The sequence below is a fragment of the Hyaena hyaena genome, unplaced genomic scaffold (assembly GCF_003009895.1).
Source record: "Hyaena hyaena isolate Hyena2069 unplaced genomic scaffold, ASM300989v1 scaffold_113, whole genome shotgun sequence".
Taxonomy (NCBI): domain Eukaryota; kingdom Metazoa; phylum Chordata; class Mammalia; order Carnivora; family Hyaenidae; genus Hyaena; species Hyaena hyaena.
This window is the reverse complement of record NW_024080745.1, coordinates 2,937,168-2,959,410: the sequence shown is the minus strand read 5'-3', so window position 1 is coordinate 2,959,410 and position 22,243 is coordinate 2,937,168. Positions and strand designations below refer to the sequence as shown.

At 43.3% G+C, this 22,243-nt stretch overlaps 2 protein-coding genes across 4 annotated transcripts in view; one reads left to right on the top strand and one right to left on the bottom strand.

Moving 5' to 3' along the window:
• Positions 1 to 5,249: 5,249 nt before the first annotated feature.
• Positions 5,250 to 20,891, bottom strand: AMDHD1 (amidohydrolase domain containing 1). 3 transcript variants are annotated; one of them, XM_039236568.1, is made up of 10 exons: positions 20,808 to 20,891; positions 19,999 to 20,181; positions 18,691 to 18,797; positions 17,030 to 17,094; positions 14,605 to 14,882; positions 13,728 to 13,953; positions 11,249 to 11,373; positions 7,709 to 7,802; positions 6,984 to 7,144; positions 5,250 to 6,093 (listed from the first exon to the last, which is right to left on the bottom strand). In XM_039236568.1, the coding sequence occupies exons 2-10, from the start codon at positions 20,133 to 20,135 to the stop codon at positions 6,006 to 6,008; spliced, it is 1,281 nt and encodes a 426-aa protein (XP_039092499.1). In that variant the 5' UTR covers positions 20,136 to 20,181; positions 20,808 to 20,891; the 3' UTR covers positions 5,250 to 6,005. The 3 variants fall into 3 exon arrangements, with proteins under 3 accessions (XP_039092499.1, XP_039092500.1, XP_039092501.1); XM_039236569.1 differs by lacking the exons at positions 18,691 to 18,797; positions 19,999 to 20,181; positions 20,808 to 20,891 and adding an exon at positions 18,423 to 18,656; XM_039236570.1 differs by lacking the exons at positions 5,250 to 6,093; positions 6,984 to 7,144 and having other exon boundaries at positions 7,715 to 7,896.
• CCDC38 (coiled-coil domain containing 38) overlaps positions 20,890 to 22,243 on the top strand; it is a 44,534-nt gene continuing 43,180 nt past the window's right edge. The window contains exon 1 of the mRNA XM_039236573.1: positions 20,890 to 20,950. The gene's annotated coding sequence lies outside the window, so the exon portion shown is untranslated. The remainder of the gene's footprint in view (positions 20,951 to 22,243) is intronic.

Genomic DNA, 22,243 nt, shown 5'->3' with positions numbered 1-22,243 from the left:
CCACCCATCTGACTAGAACACCCAGGGCTGTTGACTGCCAGCCCAACCCATTGGGGAATCTGGCCTTGGGGTAACGCCAACACTGGATGACAAAGCAGAGGGAAGGAAGGAATCTGGGTCTTCAACTTAAGGAGCTGCTGGAAAAATCAGTCCTGAAGCCTGTCCTTCAGGTGAATTTCCAAGGCAATCTAATATACCTCCTGATTTTATAAGCCAATTTTCATCCAATTTTGAAGATCATAGCTCTTAGCATCTTCCCTACCACAGTTACTATTTCTGAGGTGCTGTACTAGGGCTGAGGTACATCAATATCACATGTAGTCCTGCATTCAAAGACTTTCCATCTAGTTGGGGAGGTAAAATGTCAATTAATGTGCCAAGTGTGTTTCCTAGAGGAAAGTACTATAACCACAACACCTTTCAATCATCAAAGAGGCTTCCTGAAAGAGGTAACTGGAGCTATGTTTTGAGTGATGGCAGTCAGAAAGAGAAGGGAGGAAAAAGAAGAAATGAAAGCTAAACATCAATGTCAGAAAACATTTATGCCAGGAAACCAATTCTATGTTTGGTCAATTTCAATCATTAAACAAAGGGTGACCAAGATGGCCCTGGTCTTTGCCCTCACAGCTTATAGCCTAGGTAGGCAGCAGGCCAGAGGATTAAACAAACAATAGCAATGTGCAAGCAGTAAGATGGGAAGGTTAGAAAGTAAGTAGAGGCTAGGTCATTGAGAGCATGAGAACTCATGCTGATAGTATAGTACGAGAAGCAAAACTCTACCAGCACAGAACACCTCATATCTCAAGGGTGGGTAAACAAGGACAGATGGCTCATTGCTGTTTTCTGTCATTAGGGTGCCAGGCTCATGATGCCTGCAGTAGTGGCAGTAGAATCGCTTGGAAAACATGTGTCTTCATATTTCAGTATAACTTTTTGCATCAGAAAAAAAAAATCTGTCTAAGGGGCTGGCATTGACTTTATCCTTTTACTGCTAACTGTAATAAAGACCCAGATGCTCATGCTTTGGGGAGATATCTGGCAAAATCAGTTTAAATTTTAAAAGTACTGAGGCACCTGGGTGGCTCAGTTGGTTAAGCAACTGACTTTGGCTCAGGTCATGATCTCATGGTTCATGGGTTTGAGCCCTGCATTGGGCTCTGTGCTGACAGCGCAGACCCTGGAGCCTGCTTCAGATTCTGTGTCTCCCTCTCTCTCTGCCCCTTCCCTGCTCTTTCTCTCTCAAAAATAAATAAATGTTAAAAAATTTTAATATAAATAAATTTTTAAAGTACTGTCTCATAAGTTCCCTTTAGAAGAATCAGCTCATTATACATTTTGGCTTTTTATTCTATTCTTTAACGTCAGTCTTACTGCCCTAATCGGATTGTAAGTTCCCTGAAGGCAGGGCCCAGTCTAGAACCAGAATTTCAGAGATGGATGGAATCCAACATTTACAGATGAAGAATTCAAGAAGAAAGCAAAGCCCAGATGTCAGTTCCAGATCTGTGTTCCCTCCAGCATACCATGTTGTCTCCCATCTCCCCTGGCATGTCAGGTGTGCACCCTCAATTCTGTGGGGCTGACATTGTGCAGAATGAGGCAAAATTTTGTTCTTGGGATGCAAAAGAACTTCCATACTATGATGGTTTATGGTTTTCCAAAGCTCAATGCTATCTGACAAAATCTTATTCTTTAGGGAGAAATTTAATTTTTCTCCTTGGGGGTGGCCTGATAGTTTTAAAAGGCTGAGAAAAGAAACATTGATCCAGCCCAGTGTGGAGCAGAGTAGGCGTCTTCACATCTCACTGTCCCACTGTACAAGCTTTCCACTTCTAGCCCCAATACCTCTTACTCTATACACCAAAGGACTTTTCAAGGTGTCTTGGCAGAGTCGACACACACAACAAATGTTTGAGTGCATACTATGTACACTAAAACCAGATTCATTTTTTCTAGAACATCCTTGCCCTGGTCCTAATTTGTTCAGAGATTTTCAGTGGCTTTTCCTGACTTTAAGAATGAGGTTCCTCCTAGTGAGGGTGACATTCAAAGCCCTGTGAAATCCGAGCCCACCCAAGCTCCCCACAAGCCCTCCGCTCTATGAGGGCTCATCACCTCGCTTCTGAACATGTCCTAATGTTCCATCTTGGAGCCTTTCACTCTCATCAACATCCTTCCAACCCCAAAGGTAAACATGGCAGCCCAGCTCTCCACCCAACCATGGAACTGTTTCTTTGGTTTTACAATTTACTCCTCCATGAGCATCATCTTTTGGCGTTAGATTAAGGAATTCATATGCTTTTTCCAATCCACAGAACAAATATTTTCCTTATCACCGCATTCCTGGGGTGCTCTACTTAGTGTGTTTTAATAAGTCATTTTCACTGGGACTATTAGTATGTTTGTGTAGCCATTCATTAATTCATTTCTTGACCACCTGCTATGAACCAGTCACCGTACTAGATCTTGGGGCATGATGAGGTCCCTGCCCTCTGCTAACGTAACATTCTGAAGGGAAAGAGTTAAAACCACAATGTTATTAAGGATATCATGGAGGATGTGTACATGGTAGTGGTGGGGAAGGACTAGATTTCCCACATAGAGAAGAGAGGGAAAGTAATCCAGGCAGAAGGAACAGTGATGCAAGGCTTGGAAAAGCAAGAGCAAACTGTTTTGAGGCACAGTATGAAGGCCAGTGTGGCTAGGGCCTAGGCTACAGCACTTCTCAGAACTTAATGGGTGTACAAATAACCTGGGGGCTGGTTAAGACACAGATCCTGATTCAACAGGTCTGGAGGGAGACCAAGGTTCTCATTCTAGCAAGCTCCCAAGTTGCAAGGGCTTACAGGACACTGGCCTGGGAAGACTAAGGTGGTTCTGGGTGGGTATCCTCTTTGGCTTTCATTTTAAAAAAGACATTAATGCTATTTATTTAAAGTGAATACCTCCTAGTGGGAAAATAGGGTGCACTTCTCGTTCTTATTCCATACGTATAAAGATATACTTCTGTGTTTAAGCAGACCTAGTCTTTAGTTTTGGTCTTTATATTTATATCGCCTACATCCCAAACTCCTACTGTTGAGCAGGTGCTTGATCACTGGAAGGCATCATCCACAGCAACCATCCATCTCCCACATGTCCCCAAGCTCCTTCACCAAGCATATGAAGGACAACGCTCTAAAGGCCTCATGCTACTAGGTAGTGACAGCAATGTGCAATTGCCATAACCTCTCAACAAGGGATATTTTGGTTCTATTTAAATGGAATACAGTAAAGCCTCATTGATTCAGGCTTTATTGACCCGAAATGGGTGATAATTTGGTTAATGTACTTCTCAAATCATTTATTCATAAGTAGGACAAAGTTTAATAATGCAGTTTTGATTATAAGGATGATAAAACATTTAAAAAGATTTCAAGTTGGGGCACTTGCATGGCTCAGTTGGTAGAGCAATCGACTCTTGCTTTCAACTCAAGTCATGATCTCAGGGGCATAGGATCGAGCCTGTGTCAGGCTCCACACTGAGCACGGAGCCTGCTTGGGATTCTCTCTCTCTCCCTGTGCCCCTCCCTGGCTCGCGTGTACTGGCACACTCTCTCTAAAATAAAATTTAAAAAAACTTAGTTAAAAAATTAAAATATTTCAAGTAGGAACACCTGGGTGACTCAGTCAGTTAAGTGTTGGGGGCCATTCTGAACCCACTAGTTGAGAAAAATTCTGGTGAGGTTAAAGCAAGTTTGCAAGGCCTCTTGCCAATCAGATGACGACCGATATCAGTCCCCACTCAATTATTTCTGCTTGAGCACTGACCCCTAAGGTCCCTTGTTGATCAATATCGGGAGTGACTTGTCCCCTTTTCCTGGCCCTGGTATGATGAGTGCACCTTGTGAAGGAACTTATTGTGGGAACTTCTTTTGATTATGGGAACAGACATTGTGTCTCCAGCAGGTCCTGTTTCCCTCCATACTTTCCCTTGAGCTCTGAACAGGCTAATGACCCTTACTCATAAAAGATCGACCTTTACGTGTACAATTCTGTTTCTACCGTTGTGTTAGTCCAAGATGTTCATACAGCTCAACATGTAAATCAACTACCAAATACGTCTCTCATGCCCTAGCTATTCAAGAAATCATAAAACTAGACACAAAGGTAAATGCACTCGAAGAGGCTATTCTATGTATTGGAAATGAGCTAAACTCTTTAAAGGTATGGTTGGCTCTCCAGTGCCATAAAGAATACAACTGGAAAATCAAGTCTTGCCTGGAGACAAAAAGCCTAACTTAGAAGGAACAGATGAGAGAAGAACATAAGTTACCACATATACCTTTGCTAACTGGTGATGTATAGCAGCCCCTTCCCTAAGGCCTACATTGCACAAACACCTTTCTTTACCCTGGCAATTGTGATGAGGATGGATAAGAGTATCTACAAACCTATGACTTAATCTTAGTGTTATTAAAATGTGAACACCCTGTTATTTTCTTAGTTACTCAACCTCACTATAATTGGGGCAGTTCTGCAAGAATATTTCTGTAAAACCTGTTTCTGTACATTTCCAAAAACATCTTACCACAGAGAACTATCCATTGTAAAAACTCCACTTTCTGATGCCATGTTAACATTTGACCTATAAATAAAGACACCAAAACCGACAGGACAGAGATGCCTGCCTGGTGATCAGAAAGAATCTCGGGGCTTTCTCACTCTCTTGCCGACACCGTCCATCCTTCAGGGACCCCTGGACCTGCTGGAGCCGGCTTCCAGCAGTTAAGTGTCCAACTTTGGAGGTCAAGATCTCGCGGTTCATGGGTTAAAGCCCCATGTCGGGCTCTGTGCTGACAGCTCAGAGCCTGGATCCTGCCTCAGATCCTGCATCTCCCTATCTCTCTGCCCTTCCTCTGCTCGCACTCTCTCTCTCTCTCTCTCTCTCTCAAAAATAAACATTTAAAAACATTTTAAAAAATATTTCAAGTAAACTCATATGGCTTTAGAAACACCTATAGAGTCGTCCACTATTCCTTTGCACATAATTATGTAATTTGTCCGTTTCCTAAACAGCTGCAATAGATAATACCACTGATCTACTTTCAGGGCTAGAAACAACAATAATAGTGACAACAGCTCTGTGCTGACAGCTCAGAGCCAGGAGCCTGCTTCGGATTCTGTGTCTCCTTCTCTCTCTCTGCCCTTCCTCTGCTCACGCTCTCTCTCTGTCTCTCAAAAATACATAAACATTAAAAAAATTTTTTTTTAAATAATAGTGACAACAAATATTTATTGAGAGATATAAAAATTTTGTTACACATTTGTAGTGTGAACAATCAAACACTTAAAAATGACTTAAAAATCACATTAGTGGATTTGGTCAAAATGCATCCTTTTGAGGAAGGCCCCATACCCATGTATAAAATGACAAGCCTTGAAATCTGCTGTGAAGCTCTACTGCTGGAGTCGGGAAGAAATTAGAAAGAGAAGGATATCCTCCCATAGGAGACACTAATTCATTCAAAGAACATTTGTAAAGATGGACTATGTGGGGAATGGACTAGCCTATTATAGAAGGCTACACTTGCTTAATTCAGGGCATATCACTTGGATTTCTCACCATCCCCCAATTTTCACTAAATGTAGTTTAAAACCTGAAGCTTGAAAAGCAGAAATAAAATGGGATTTCCAAGCCATGTCTACCTAATTGGCAATCTGCTTTCCCCACAAAGGCATTTGGTGATACTCCATCATATTAATCTTCAAAATATTTCTAACAAATCTGTGTGAAATGATTTAATGTTCTGAGATCATGACCCAATTGATTTACCTATTTATATGTCCAGGTGCACATGTTAAAAGAAAATAAATTTATCTCTTGGTTTTTTTCCAAGTGGATTAACAAGCACTAAAACATATCTAAGCAGCATCACTCTGGTAAATTACTGTGGTATTTTAACTTTTACTACAACTGCATTGATTTATACAGTTGAAGAGTCTTCTCTTTCCTTTCAGATCTTTCATTTTTTGTAGATGACTTTTCCTTTAGCTATAACATATTCAATTAATTCATGATGGCCTCCAAACTGGTAAATCAAATGCTCCCATCTAGAAAGAAATCAAAGGTACTTTAGTGCATACAAGTCAAAATTACCCCTTTGTCAACAAATGCTAATTTAAAAATACATTCTCTAAAAATTTATTTATACTTTGTCATTGATATTTGGGCTTTTACAAAAAATAGTAGATTATGTGATAACTGGTCAACGACTTAAGTATGGTTCAATGATGTTATTTAAGCATTTAACCTTAACATATTTGATCTGATTAAGTGATGTACAAAAAGTAACATCAGCATTATTTTCAATAGAGAGAGTGAGGAGTAGAATTACAGAGCCATTTGCTTCTGTCCAACATGAAGTCCAAGGGCTGCAATGGGCTTGCTAGGGTCCAGGAGCCATAGAATTAACAGCCTGAAGACTTAGAAAAATAAGACTCGGTTGTCACATTGGAGGCCCAGTTGGCAGCAGGCTGCGGGTGAGTAACCAAGGGCAGGAAAACTTAAGTAAGCCTTTGGGGATCTGGTGGGAGTGAGAAGAAGCCAGAGAAGCAATGAATCAGAACCAGGGTGACAAATCAGAATTGGACATGCGTGTCTAGCACAAGCAGTCGGTCAGGACTCTAGCAGAAAAACTTGTGCCCGGGGGCACAAGTCCAAAGTCCAGGTCAACAGAACAAAAACCTGAAGATCTATGAAAGATGTAAGATGAAGACGCTGGACAATCTGGTCTCCTCTGTGTGGTTTAGGATCTTAGGAAAAAGGACCTTAGGAAAGAAGGGAGACTTTCTGGTTAGAAAGGGATGATGGTAAAGGAGACTGGGGAGCTTCCGAGCCTACACAGAACCTGATGCTAATAATTAGCAGAAAAGGCATTTAATCCCAGTCCATATATTACAACGGGCATGAAATAAAACAGCTCAGTTGGGAGAGCACTCACCTGGATGAATTGATGATAATGAGATCTCCCTGTTTACCAACTTCCAGAGATCCATGCGTGTGAGATTTTCCCAGGGCATAAGCTGCATTGATGGTGGCAGCAGCCAAGGCCTCGGGCATGGACATTCTCATGTTCACACAGGCCAGATGCATGACCAGTGGCTAAGGCAGGAAAGAGCAGTGTTAGAGGAAAGTAACAAAATGGCAACTGCAACCTGGGACATTTCTCAACACAGCACAACCAATAATGGAGATTAAATGTATAGGAGGAATTGGTTAAACTGGTATGAGAATTCACACGTAAAGATTCTTATGCTTTGGAAAAGGTCCCTTTATTAATATAGATTTCCCACCCTCATCCCTGCCATGTATTATTTATTCACTTTTTAAGACCACTAAACTCCCCTCCACACTCACTTACTAAAATTTCTTTGAGCTTGTGCTAACCTCCAAGACAGGAATAAGCCATTGTCAAACCACAATGCCCAAGCTGAGTCAAAAAATTATGCAGATAGAACTTTCTCTCCCCTCTCTATGCCTGGAGGCATTCACACAGTACCAGAAATATCCAATTACCCTGCTGTCTATACTTTTTTTCTTGTTTCACAGGAAAATATTTTTTAGATCTTTGGAATGTTTTAACAGTTAGTGAACTCTTTTTAAATTATTTATACACCTGGTGGAAGACTGATTTTCTGCTCAGATAGGTACATTAAAAATAATTACCATTGAAAAGCAATATGCATTAGGGTTGAAATCACTGCCCAGAGCAACTATTACCCCTTCATCTAACATCTTCCTAGCCCGAGGTTGCTTCAGTCTAAGATGGGGGGGAAAAAAAGAGGTCAGTCTCTGGAAGTGGAACTTCTGCAGACTAGATGTTTGAAATGGAAGATATCCAAGTCTTCTGTGTTCTGGAAGAAGAAACAGAAACTCAAGGTTAAGTGATTAATGGTAAAGTGGAAGCCCAGGGCTCCTGACTTTTACCATTCTGCTTTTGAAATGACTTGGTTATGATTAACCTGTTTAATTTGAGAGTGTTTATTGGGCAATATTTAAATGTTTATTTATTCCTTTTGAGAGAGAAAAGGGAGAGAGAGCGGGAGCACACGTGAGCACAAGCAGGGGAGGAGCAGAGAGAATCCCAATCAGGTTCCACGTTGTTAGTGCAGAACCCCTATATGGGGACCGAGTTCATGAACCCCTGATATCACAACCTGAGCCAAGATCAAGAGTTGGGGCTTAACCAGCTGAGCCGCCCAGATGCCCCTGTTGTGGCAATCTTTACACACATCCAGAGATTCTTGCTAAGGAAGAAAAATACAACATAAACCTTTTCAAAAGTAACACTCTTTTTTTTACTCCTAGATATAAACAATGAAGTTTAAAAAAAATGCTATTTTTATTAACTTCCCTTTTTCAATTTTTTAATTCATATTTCTCTCCCTCCTTGGGTGGGGTGGGGGGCGGCAGGAAGGGTCTTGAACATTTTTTATAGGCCTGTAAAATCTTGAAGGCCCAAGAATCTAATATGTGAAACATTTGTGCTTCTTCCTGGGATACGTGTCTCCCTGACTTCCTTGGCACAATATTATTTATTCTTTAGGACATGACTCAAAAGTTATGTCAGAGATAAACAGGGCCAAACACTAGTTAAAATGGTGAAGATAAACTGTATTCAGTAGTAACTATTGCAAAAGGGAAGAGTTCCATGTGGACTGAACTCAGTTTTGATTTGTACAGTGCTAACTGGGTGTTTTAAGAAAGCACAAAGAAATTGGGAGAATAAAGGGGCAGAGGGAGTTGAGTAGAGTCCGGGAAGTGAACATTTTCTAAAACCAGGAAAGGTTGGTCAGTGTGATCTGGGTTTATTAACTGGCACTTCTCTGGAGAAGAAACAAACTTCTCTACCTTCACAATCAGAGGCAGGGGGGTAAGTTGGTGCAGTGTACCCACCAGGCTGGGAGCTAGAAACAGTTTTCTTCTTCAATGTTTGCCTTTCTAAGAGATGGCTCTAAAGTCCTTGAGGAGACAATCCTGCCTGGGCGATGGAAGATTTCTATCTCAAAGGAGCAGAGAAAGGGTTTACAATTGCAAGCTTTGTGAAGTTACTGCTCTAAGAGGAAGTCCAGGAGTCTAGCTGCCTATTGCCTGGTTTTGTTGGAACAAACACTTAATTCCCGTCAGGTTGGGCTTTCTCAGGCAGGCATTTTAAGGGGCATGTGTCTTCCTAGGGATGCAGCCTTGAGCTATCAGACACTAGGCTAGTGTTTACTCAGGCTCACAGTGTTGGGGGAGGAAGACAGATAAAATCATTTGTACTGAGAGTTTACAGGTTTTATTGGCCAAGACTGAAGCCCTTGAAATAGTCACAGTCTATGACTGACAATTTGCAGGGCTACCTGAGATAATGTTCCTCAACTAGGATAATATTCAAGAGGAGGTGGGTGAAGCAGAGATAAAGGTGAGGAAAGGTAGAGCTTGAAATATCCCCACAGTTCATTCTGATGGCCTCCCCTCCCCTTCCAGAAATACTTCAGGAGGTAAAAAAGAAAGAAAAAGAAAGAGGAAAAAAGTGAGGCTGTAGAAGTCTTAGAAAACAAAGGTGAATGTATCCTGAATAAATGTAAACAGTATATACAAAGATGCATAAAATAATGATTAAAGGAAGTCCTCAAGTAGCATAAGGCAACTGTTACTCTGGAAATGAGTCCAGAAAATTCAGGGCAGGGCCACCTGGGCGGCTCAGTTGGTTGAGCATCTGATGGCTCAGTTCATGATCTCATGGTTCCTGAGTTTGAGCTTCACATCAGGCTCTCTGCTGTCAGTGCAGAGCCCGCTTCAGATCCTCTGTCCCCTTCTCTCTCTGCCCCTCCACCACTTGTGCACAGTCTCTCTCTCTCTCTCTCTCTCTCTCTCTCAAAAATAAATAAACATATAGAGAACAGAGAGAGAGAGAGTTCAGGGCATGTCAGGGAGCCCTGAAAATTGCTCCTGTTGGAGAGATCAGAAAAACCAGAACAGAGAAGCCAGACAGAAAATTGTGGGCTTCTCTGTGATTTTTCCTGTTGTCCAAACTGTATGGTCAACCCATCTTGTGGTGACCACAGATAGCAGCCACCTCTGACAGAGGGACAAAGTTCCAACTTTTCTTGCTGAGCTGCCCTTCATATTTCAGGTCTCAGAGTTTTGTTCCATCTTAAGAGATTCAGGTGAGTAGAAAGTGATGGAAAATTCAGGTGAGTAGAAAGTGATGGAAAATTCCTTGGGTGATGGAAAATTAACCAGATTAAGTACTAATTGGACCTCTACTGAGGACTACTGAGACTTGCTGTAAACACCAAGATACCAAGGATGGTTAGTGATTGATATTTCCTGGTTGTAATCTACATTATGTCTACTTTTTAAGAGAATAGTAATAATAAGAGAAATGTGTAAGATTACACATATGTGTATAAATCATAGTGTTTGAGAAAAGCACTATATTCCTTTCTTCTCTCTTATAAAGGTTACTCAAAGCCTGGCTTTGCAATCCCCAAGGCAGAGGGTCCCAACCTGGGCACAGTTTGTAATTGTGGCCGGGTAATGTTTGGGCAGGATAATTCTCTGCAGTGGGAGGCTGTTCCGTGCACTGTGGGGATGTTTAGTTGCATCCCTAGCCTCCACCCACTAGATGTCAGCAGCGCCCCCTAGTCTCGACAACCCAAACTGTCTGCAGACATGGTCCAATGTCTGAAACAGCTTTTATGAAGATGGACTGTGGACCAGGTGTAGTCAATCCATGGAGGGCAACTGGCAAAATTCCTGGGGAGGTTTCACAAAATAGACATCTTCTCTTTCCTCCCACCCCCGGGACTTCTGGTACCTACTTGCATCCTCTTAGAAAACAGCTCCTTCAGATTCTGAACACCGCTAAATATCTCTAACATCTTGTGCATTTTAAAAATGAAAACAATGAAATAATAAAAGCCCGCTTCATTTTTTTCTAGTGATAAAGTGATGCATATTGATTTTTAATTAGAAAATTCCAAAGAGGTGGTAAAAAAAAGAATGAGAAAACTCCACTCTTCCCAATAATCTCACCACTCAAAGGCCATTTGGGTCCAAGCTCTTTCCTCAGGATAACGCATTTCTGTACATGACTCCAGTATTGGCATCTCCCATGGGCTCAGCTTTCCTGATCTGTACTTTTATGGAGTTTGGAAGGGCAATGAAATAGTTTAGGCATCTCGGTCTGCAACCTCACAGCTTGCACAGGTAGCTCACCTCAGCATGTAGGCCGTGGTGGGCAGGAGGACAGCGGAGGTCCTCGCCGTTGCCATGGCTGCAATGCCTTCATCGCTCACTTCTTCCAGGTGACTGATCGCCTGGGCTCCCAGCTCAGCCCCGAGCTAAGCAAAATGGGCAAAGGGAGAAAGTTTCACCAACAGCAACAACAATCGATAAAGTGCCAGAACATTGTTTTCCCTGCAAAAAATAAACTGCGCTCTATTAGGAAAATTTCTTGGCAACTGCCTCTTGAAAACAGAAGCCCCTAAATGGGTAAAAGCTCTGTCAAGGACATTCACTTGAAAATGAGCTAGTGTGCTACTGTGACAACTATTCTTAAATACAAGGGCTTACTGACATTCTTTAGGCATTTGCTAAAAAAGAAAACTTCATGAATCTTATGGATCAGAATAGAACACGGAGTGATATTGGTAATAAAATCTGATTCTTATAGCATCATAGAAACACAATAAAGAAAAGTATATTGGATTGGATTATACTCAGTGAAAACAGATCAGTTAAGAAAACAAACTTTAAAAATGAATTGTACATATAATTTGAGAATATCTACTTGAGCTTGATGTCTCTCCAGGTGAAAAGTCTGGGCTTGGCTGTCAGAGGAATTCTGCGAGGAGGTAATGTTATAGTGATAATGAGAACATGGCCTTAAAGTGGGTTTCTTCTCAGCTTGACATTTCCTCTCTCTCTCTCTCTCTCTCTCTCTCTCTGTCCCGGTCTGAAAGGTGACATGGTAAGCACTCCAAAGCAAGGAAAGTAGACTAATTTTTGACATTACACCATGGCCCAGGGAAGCAGCGATGCCCACACCAGGGCAGGAAAGAGCAGGGCCCCTCATCAGCAGCTCGCTCAGGTCTAAAAGCATTTTGGTTTGGGGCTCTGGAGAGTCCAGTGTTCCAGAGACAGGCTCTGTTCCCCAGGGGGAGTTTCTTTCTAACCTTGGAATCACCTTCACTGTTCCAAACTTGATTTGTTCATCCTGAGTACTGACCTCTATTGATTTAACTCGCCAGTCACTCTCTATGACCAAAAGTATCTTGTTGACCACCTAGTTCACATTCATTCAACAAACATTCAACAAATATTTACTCTCTAAAGGCCATCTGTATGCAGGCATTGTGCTAACCCCCAGGGACAGGGCTGTGAAGGCGTGGGGGCAGTCCTCAGCCTGTTTACAGTCCAGTAGGGATCACAGAGGCAATTGGAACACAGTGGGACAGGCACAGGGAGGGACTATAACCCATTCTTGGAGAGATCTGGGAAGGGCCCCAGAGAAGTGGTAGCTAAGATGAAACATGGAGGGGAGTCAGAGTTAACCAGACAAGGGACACTCAGATTAGAGAAAGCATGTCCAGAGGCATGAGGTGTCTGGTGTGGCCGGTTCATGGTAAAGAGGGCAGAGAAAGAGGAAGATGGGAAGCGAGCAAGAGCTGGGTCCTGGTAAGCCTACAGGTGCTGAGTTTAGAGTTCATCCTGCCAGCACTGCTGAGCCTTGCCGGGGGTCTCAGCGATGGAGAGGAAGAGGAGATGCGCTGTAGGGAATGGATTAAAGGAATGGATTGAAGTGCAGGAAGTGTGGATGCAAGAAGAGCTGTTGCAGGAGCCCAGCTGAGAGCTGATGGTGGTTATAACTAGGCAGTAGGGTGAAGAGAAGTAGACCAAGAGATATTCAGGAGGCAAACGAGAAGTTCTTGCAGGTTGGTTGAAATGTGACAGGTAAAGGGGGGAGGAGACCCAGTGATGTCCAAGTTTTTAACTTAGGTTTAACATAGGTAAATGGGGTCATTCACTGGGTAGGAAACACGGGGCAAGATTTGGAAGTGATATTAAGAGATCACTTAATGTGGTTGAGACACATGTGGAGTATCAACATGTGTATTTATGCCCCATAGGCAGTTATTTATTTTGCCCCAGGGTTTAGAGGAGTGACATTGAGACTTACAACTTGAGTGGATTTTGTCTGTCTTATTCACTGATGAATTATCAATGCCCAGAACAGTGCTTGGCACACTCAAATATTTGTTGCAAGCATGAATAAATGAATCTGAGCAAGACATACAGATCAGAAAATCATCCTGTGACTATTAATGGTGTGCTCCACCAACATTCATGGAGGCTGCCACAGAAAATCCCCAGAAGCCACTCGTGAAATTAGTGGACTCTGCCAGTGTGGCTTTGTGCTCCAACCAAGCTGTTATGAATTTGATAAACAAGATCACAAAGATACTTCTCTTCCTGCTAATACCACCAGCAGGTTGTAATAAAAGTAAACGGCTGGCAAAAAAGTATATTTCTAATAGAGGTCAGGATTCCAAGTTTCAACCAGACCACCCCTTGCATTGTTCAAACGAATTCTCCCAGTCTATCTTTTTGGAAGGCTACTCCTAACTCTAAACAAACTGAGGAAGTTTTCCATCGCACGAGTCTTGACAAAGGAAAAGCCAAAGGTCAAGCACACCTCAGCAGCCTTCATAGGATGAAGTTCATCCCCATGGAAGTTAATCTGCAATCCTAGATCTTTTCCACTTTGAAGAATCCTTCTGGTGGAGTTGAGGTCAAAGACGCCTTTCTCACAGAACACATCTATATTGTCCACGTGTATTTCCCCGCGACTGCCAAGCTCCTTCAGCTTTGGGAGGTGGTTATTGATGATTTCATCAGCAGCTTCTGTAGCAGTCTTTCCTCTGCAGAAAGAAAATGAGATTACATGGGGGAAAATTTTTTTTAATCGAAGAAAGGCTTTTCTGGCACTTGAAGAACCTGACAAACTGTAGGCAAATGACCCTAAGATAAATAATTAAGCTATAACTCAGGAGTTTCAACAGTCAGGATATAGCAGGCATATTGACAAGACTTCTGTATGCACTGACCCAGGACACAGAGACCCAATGCTTCATCCATTCAACCATGCTGAGTCTTCTTGCCTTACAGATTTGATCTATCTCCTACAGAGCGTTACTCTGAATCTCCAACATGCAATCATGTTGTCATGGGCAACTATTTAAAGTAATAACCTGTCATTTTTAAAGGATCTATAAGGGGGCCATTGCTTTTTGTTAACCGAAAGAGTTTTGAACATCTCTTCCTCCTTCATCCTTATCGGACTAGCAAACGGATAGGTCTGGTGGGGATCGCCTTCCTAAAACCACCACACGAAATGTCTATTGGAATCAGAACACCTTTCTAATTGCTTCTACTGAACTCTTCTGCAACAATTAAAGCGCAGATTCACCCCACCCCCAGGAGAACGCATCCCCACTTGGGCACCATCTGACCCCTTCCTTCTTTGTTGTCAATGCCTGAAATCAAAGCCGGGTCCCATAGGCTGCGGTTACTTTGGCACCGAGTGAGCCCCACAGTAAGTGGCCGAGATGCCTATGGGCCCCTGGCGGCGAGCGCGCTCAATCACACGCAGCATCTTGAGCTCGGTCTCCATGTTGAGGCCGTATCCGCTCTTGCACTCCACCAGCGTGGTCCCCGCCCTCATCATGCACTGCAGCCGCTGCTGGAACGAGCGGAATAGCTCCTCCTCTGAGGCTTGGCGCGTGTGCTCCACGGTGAAGTTGATGCCTCCTCCAGCCTGGTGAATCTCCATGTACGTGGCTCCTGCCAACTGAACACAGGGCTCACCTTTAGGCCGGGCACATGCGCGAGGTTGCAGGCAGGTCCACAGAACCTCCCTCCAGGGGTGATGCTCAGAATGATTTAACAATTGATATGTCAGGGACCCGAGCAGATCAGAAAGGCTGCTGGGACACACGGCCGTGGAAACCCCTGCTCTGCCAGGGCGATGGAGGGGCTACGGAGGACGGGGACCTCAGGAAGGCCTGGGGTGGCAGAAATGGGAGATGCGGTGGGAAGCACTTCCCATCTCAGGCAGCAACAATAATTTACCAACCAGCCCAGGAGTATATCAGTACTTTTATAACCCAGGCGGCCCCAGTGTGTGCCAGCTGACTCCATCTCTAGCACCTATGTATGAGAAACAAAGCTTAGGCAATTTGGGAACCCCACTGCAGCTATTCCAAATATCCACTAAAGAGACCCGGGTGGGTTCCACCTCTCAGTATTTGGCCTCTGTGACTCAAGCAAAGAAGGTCTTCCTGGGATGCCACCGGGCTCCAGTTATTCTGGGCAGCAGAATAAGAGTGTGGTGCAAACAAAGTATGCGAACCTGGGATCCCCCGGTCAGAGTTTTTCATCTGGGTTCTGCCATGGCGAGCTGGTGAACTCACTGAACACCCAGCCCTTCTCTGGACCTCACGTTCCCCATCTATGTAATGAGATGTTTGGACTACAAATCTCCAGGGTTGCGTTTTGGCTCTGAAATTCTTATTTAATTTTTAAAAAGTCTGAAAAACAGCTCTAGTGTGTGGGGTGCCTGGGTGGCTCAGTTGGTTAGGCGTCCAACTTCGACTCAGGTCATGATCTTGGGTTTTTGAGTTCAATCCCTGCATCGAGCTCACTGCTGTCAGCACAGACCCTGCTTCCGATCCTCTGTGCCCCTCTCTCTCTCTGCCCCTTCCTCACTGGTTCTCTCTCTCTATCTCTCTCTCACTCTCTCAAAAAAGCAAAAACGAAACAAAACAAGAAAAACAGCTCTAACATGTTGAAGAAGGTACACAATACGTGAAGAAATTTCTTAGCTGTTAGGATATACACTTAAAGCCAATGTGAAGAAAAGACATGGAAGAACCTTAAATGCATACTGCTAAGTGAAAGAAGCCGATCTGAAAAGGCTACATACTGTATGATTCCAACTATACGATGTTCCAGGAAAGGTAATACTATGGAAACAGTAAAAAGATCAGTGACTGTTGGCTATCAGGGGTTGGGGGCAGCGGGCAGACGGACAAATAGGCAGAGCACAGAGAAACTTTAGGGCAGTGAAACCACTCTGTATGATACTATAATGGTGGTTATGTGTCATTATACATTTGTCCAAACTCACGGAATATGCAGCACCATGAGAGAACACTAATAAAAACTATAGACTCTGGATAATAATGATGTGTCAGTAGAGGCTCATCAAGTAACAAAGGTACCACTCTGGTAGCAGATATTGATAATGGCTATGCATGTGTGGGGTCAGGAGGTATACGGGAAATCTTTGTGTCTCCCACGCAATTTTGCTGTGAATCTAAAACTGCTCTAAAAAATAAAATCTACTAGAAACAGTGTGAAAATGGCTATGACCAGGGATTTTAGGGTTGACCATAGCTAATTAATGACTTGTGACACAGACTACACCTTATATTTCTTAATAAGCCTCATTTTTCAGGGAAAAAAATACAAGATTTATTTTATTTTTATGATTAGCAATCTATTTTTACAAGTTGGAACCAATGAAGGATGAATTTCGAACTGTTCCCCAGAGCCATTCCAAAGGCTAGCAGGGGTGGAGGGGAGAAATGGGGCAAGGGAAAAAGAGGAGAAACCAGTGGAAAAAAGGCAGCTCAGCTGTTTTAAAGGGAGGAGTCTAAAACGTACATACATGCATACATAAGGATTCTACAGCTAACATTTTTTGAAAACTATCATACCTAAAATGATTGCTGGTCCTATGCATAGTACAAAGATTTGGACAGTTAAAAGTCAGTTTTGTTGTACTTTATTTTCCATAGTCCAGGCCAGTAAAAAATATCCATTAAAAAGAAATGTAGACAGCTGTTGCAAAGCTTGATAACCTATCCACTCTTTAGAAAAAGATGGGTCTGTATTTATGCCTTATTTTGATTTGCTTTCATTTATTGAAGTTACCTTCATTGCAAACTCGTGAACTCTTTCACCAGCCCATACTGGATGTGTGTGTGCATCCACCAAACCTGTAATCAATAAATCAGATCATTTTTAAATGTGAGAAATAGAAAGCCCTTAGACAGTAGGCAGACTATCTCAAACCACTATTGGGAAAGCAGGTGATGGTCAGCCATCTTTGAAGATGGTGGAAGAGGAAGAATTTGTATGGTTCCCTCCCCAGAGAGGAACTAAGAAGCCTCTCTGCAGGGCTGGTCTAGAAGGCTCTAATGGAGGAGGATGACTCACCATGATGAGAATATCCAATAAAGAAATATAGCTCCTTTTGCCCACTAAGCCTATGCTCATCAAGCAAGCTTTTAAAATAGGATATCATAGCTATTAGTTCACTAAAACCAAGGACTGTATCACCAAAGAATCATGTGGATGTGAAAAGAGAATACAATCCCTCCCAACTTTGAGAAGAAAAATATGAAATCAGAAACATGAATCTTCAAATAAAAAAAGAAATGTAGCTTAACTGAAGAGAAAGTGTAACAATCATTTGGACCGTTTGCTTATCCAGGTATAACTCAGTAAAGTGTATCTTTCCAGAATATTTTAAATACCTTGTGGATTAAAAGTCTCATTAACAGTTCTTTTTTTTTTTTAATTTTTTAATGTTTTTTACATTTATTTCTGAGAGAGAGAGACACAGTGTGAGCATGGGAGGGTCAGAGAGAGGGAGATATGGAATTTGAAGCAGGCTCCAGGCTCTGAGCTGTCAGCTCAGAGCTCAACATGGGGCTCGAACCCACAAACCGTGAGATCATGACCAGAGCCGAAGTCAGATGCTTAATCAACGTAGCCACCCAGGCTCCCCTCATTAACAGTTCTGATTGGACTAAAATCAAGAATCTCTATTCAGATTGTTTTCTACTATTTTCTGCTCTTTTTCAGAAGACTTCACTCTGACTTTAGTTCCTAATTCCCAAGAGCCAGAAGGTAGAAGCTGTATCAGATATATGCAGCATATAGTTTAAAACGTAAATTTTAGCCTCTATGTTTTGTATGGAACTCAAAATTTGTGAAACTTGTTTCCAATGATTTCATGAAGCCTTAAAACATGATGTAGGAGATGATGGTTAAATAAATATCAGTGAAATTTCTAAGGATTCCCCCCCAACACACACACGTTTCTGCCTAGAGATGTGTTGTTTCACACTCTCTGTAAATGTAGAGTATATTCTGGTATATATAAACAGCAGTTTGCCCTATCTGCCCCCCATATGAAATAGATTAGCAAAGTTCTTCAGCAGCCTTTGAACCTAAACCCAACAATGCTGGTTTCTCTTTACCATGCAAGTGGGAAGAAGGGAAGTGAATGAATAAGTTTGATTCCTAGATTGCCCTTTACCTGTCCAGCGATCTTGGGTGAGATATTTCATCCCTAAAGCAGAGGCTTCTAATTTGTAACATACAGATAATGACACTTTACAGGGCAGTTATAAGGATTCAAGATGAAAACATGTTTGTAAAGCAGCCTAGATATTCGATAGCAGAAATGCAATGCATAGTATTCTATTTTAATATTATTTTGAGACCCTATTAAAAACAAGCGGCTACTCTTCCTCTTAATGTTAGTAAAACCGGCTGCAAGGCTCTACAGAAAAAGAGGTTAATACCCGGCAAGATGCATTTCCCAGAACAGTCAATTCTTTCTTCGAACGTTTCTTCAGAAAACAGTGCTCGGATCGCGTCAGCAGGACCAATGGCTTTTATAAACCCATCCCTGAAGAAACATCATGAAATAATTACTAAAGTTTGGGGAAATACTGTGGAAAAGCTGGCTAATGGTTTAAAATATGTTGTCCATGTCTTTAGGCATCAGTCAATATTTCTTGTATTTTCTTCTTGCATCTGTGTCTTTGAAAAAAATGCCTCTAGCTACATGCAAGGCAAAACAAAAACAAAAGCAAAAAACAAAAAAACCAAATCGTGAGTCCAGAGATTGCCAGTTGTTCGCGAATATCAGTGTTCCCTTTTCCCCCACAGTGCTAGATTCCTACATTTTAGCTGAACACTTGACCACCCAGAATGAAGACTATATTTCTGGGTTTCCCGTCAGCCAGGTATGGCCATGTGACTACATTTTAAACAAAAGGATTGTTTTCTCGTCCGATTTCCTACTATCTGGGAAGCAGATGCCATAAGGAGAGGTGGGAGGTGTAGCAGCCATCTTGGATGATGGAGTGAGTGAGACACAGGATTGTGCACTGAGTATCAAGTAGGGCCTCCGGACTCCAGAGAGTATGGCCATCAATCAGCCCTGGTTCCTACCTCTGTACAGTTCTCTTAACTGGTTTAACTATTTTTCAGCAATAACAGTGGGAATGTTTTAATCCCTTTGTTAACAAAAGCTGGGCTCTTACACAACCCTAGGCAGCTTCAGATAAGGGCTGAGCCCATCTTGCGCAATCGCGATGCCTGGGGCTCTCCAATTCAAACAGGCATCCAAACTCCATTCCCACTGCAGGCTCACCCTCCCAAACTTTGGCTTTCTTTTATTCACGTCATTGCAGGAAGCACAAAGGTTAATGAAAAAAAAAACTGAAAATGTCCTTTTTGGTGACTGAATCATAATTTCCTATCACCTCAAACCATCACCATCTGAACGTTTTCCGTGGGGCTCAAGCTTTAGTGTACAAAGCGGGCTGGGCTGGAGACTGTTTTGTAAAAATTCAAAGTCCCAGAATGCCACCGCATTGATGCTGATTCCAAAGATCTAGGGATGGGGGTAGGGAGGGCGGGGGGGTTCAGTTTGAGAGCGTTATTTTCACCAAATGGCAGCCCGAAGCTGTCACACAAGGTAAGTAGCAACAGGTGCCTACAAGGGCTCTCTGGATGCCGGAAAGCTTTTACCCGGTTACCTCCACAGCGCACAAGTTAGGGAAAGGGGGCCAAGCCGGTCCCCGCAGCGCACCGCCACTTACGTGCCCACCGCCAGGCTGGCGCCCTCCAGCACCGCCAGGCTGCGCAGCGCGTCCCGCGCCAGGAAGCGCTCGCCTCGGGCGCACACCATCACCACTTGCTGCGCGTTCTCCAGCAGGAGGCGGTGGCCGCCCGCCATGTCACCGCGCGCCGCGGGTCTCCCGGTGGCCTCGGGGCTCGAGCCGCTGCAGGCGAGAGGGCGGAGGAGGGTGCGGTGGGCCGGCTGCGCACGGGGCGCGGCGGGCGGAGCCGGGGCGGGCGCTCGCTTCCACCGCCTTCCCAGTCCTCGGGAAACGCGCCGCCTTCCCCCACGTCCCCACCTCCCCGCCTGCAGACCGTCGCAGTGCCAGTGCCAGCAACCCGAATGAGGATTAGTAATAAATGTTATCATGGAATCTCCTCTTTTTTGGTCGCCCTGTTATTTTCCGGGCAAATGTGGAGACTACCGTCCCTACTTTTCAGAAAGTAGGAAACTGAAGTTGGGTCACCGGGAGAGAGAAAGGTGGGCTTCGTCGATCACGTGGCCGGGCGAAAGGGATTCAGGGACCAGGGCTCCCAGGTGGGGCCGAATGGGGGTAAACCTCTGCCAGGGGCAGGTGCAAAAACCAGGCACGGAGACCCAGGAGGCGCAGCGTCGGGAACCTCTACCCAGTGGGCTGGAACGCGACGGGCCGCGGGCAGAAGGAACCTGGGGGTGGGGAGGAGGGGGCTGCCGTGGGCGAGTTGCCCCTGGGTCCGCGAGTCCGAGAAGCGGGGTGGCGGGTGCCGCGCACAATTTTCGGTTGGCCAGCTCCGCTCCGGGATCCCCTACCGGAAGGTCCCCGAGATGAAGGAGGATCCGGGCGGGGGAGGGTAGAGCCGAGACGAGAGAATCGATTGGCGTTTCTGTCCTTCGTCCGCTAACGCCGTCCTGAAGGATAGGTTGGAGCGGCCCCGGGATCCAAACTCTTGGAGGTAAAAGTGGTTTCAGCTCAGTGCCCCTCTCACCCCCCATCCTCATGCCAGCTGTCTGGTGGGGCCTACCCTCAATTTGCCCCCAAGATTGGAGACAGAATCAAGTTTGTTTAAGGAAGACGGTCTGTAATTCTCACCCACATCTCTTCTCGCTTATCAACGGCTGTGAAAACACTGGCAGACACTGGGTTTTGAGTTTCTTAATCGTTTTATTTTCTTTATACTCTTATTAGAAGCTCTGTGTTAGGCTGTGGAACATAGGAAGACAGGAAAGGCACTTTCCCTGCCCAGCAAAGGCTATAATAAAAAGGAAGGCACTTTATAAACATGAATAACAGACCATAAAATGTAAAAGTAAGTCAATTTAGTGTTATTTAAAAGCCATTTAAAAACAAAGAAGAGAAAGCAAAAAATCCTTTAGATGAGCAAATAAATAACAATACACTTTAGCTCTCATATATTGGTCATTCAAGAGAGAAAGCAATAGGTAGGAAAGAGGAATTCAATAGAGAATGTGAATAAAAGAGACCCTACAGGAAAAAAAAAAAACAAACAAACCCGTATATTCCTCACAGCTCAGACACACAATCACAAACGTGTGTGTGTGTGTGTCTATACACAGGTTTTAAAAAAAAAATTTTTTTTTGTAATGTTTATTTTTGAGAGAGGGACAAAGCATGAGCAGGGTAGGGTCAGGGAGAGGAAGACACAGAATCCCAAGCAGGCTCCAAGGTCTGAACTGTCAGCACAGAGCCTAACATGGGGCTCGAACCCACCAACCCACCAATCATAAGATCATGACCTGAGCCAAAGACGGTTAACCAACTGAGCCACCTGGGCGCCCCTATACACAGTTTTAAAGAGAAATGTATAAAAGAGAAATAATATAAGAGAAATAGAAATAATGAAAAGCAAACACATAAAGTCAGAGTTCATAGAGAAATAATAAAATTTTATATTCCAAAATTTCTGCTAAAGATTTGAATCTGTTACATATTACGGTTACAGGCATGTTTGCAGACTTATGAAGTTGTAGATGTAGAGGAGAGGGTGAGATTATAGATATACAGAAGGATTTGGGGTTCAATAAATTTGTCTTAATCATACTCTGTTACTTATGAGCTGTTTGACCTTGGGAAATGTACTTAACTTTCCTAAACCTTGTTTTCTCATCCATTTTCTCATGGGTTAATTTTTCCTATTTTATAGACTTGTTTGAGCTTTATATAAGATGAAATGTAAAACACTTTGTCCAGTGCCTAGCTCAAATTATAGGTGTACTTGTTTTACTAC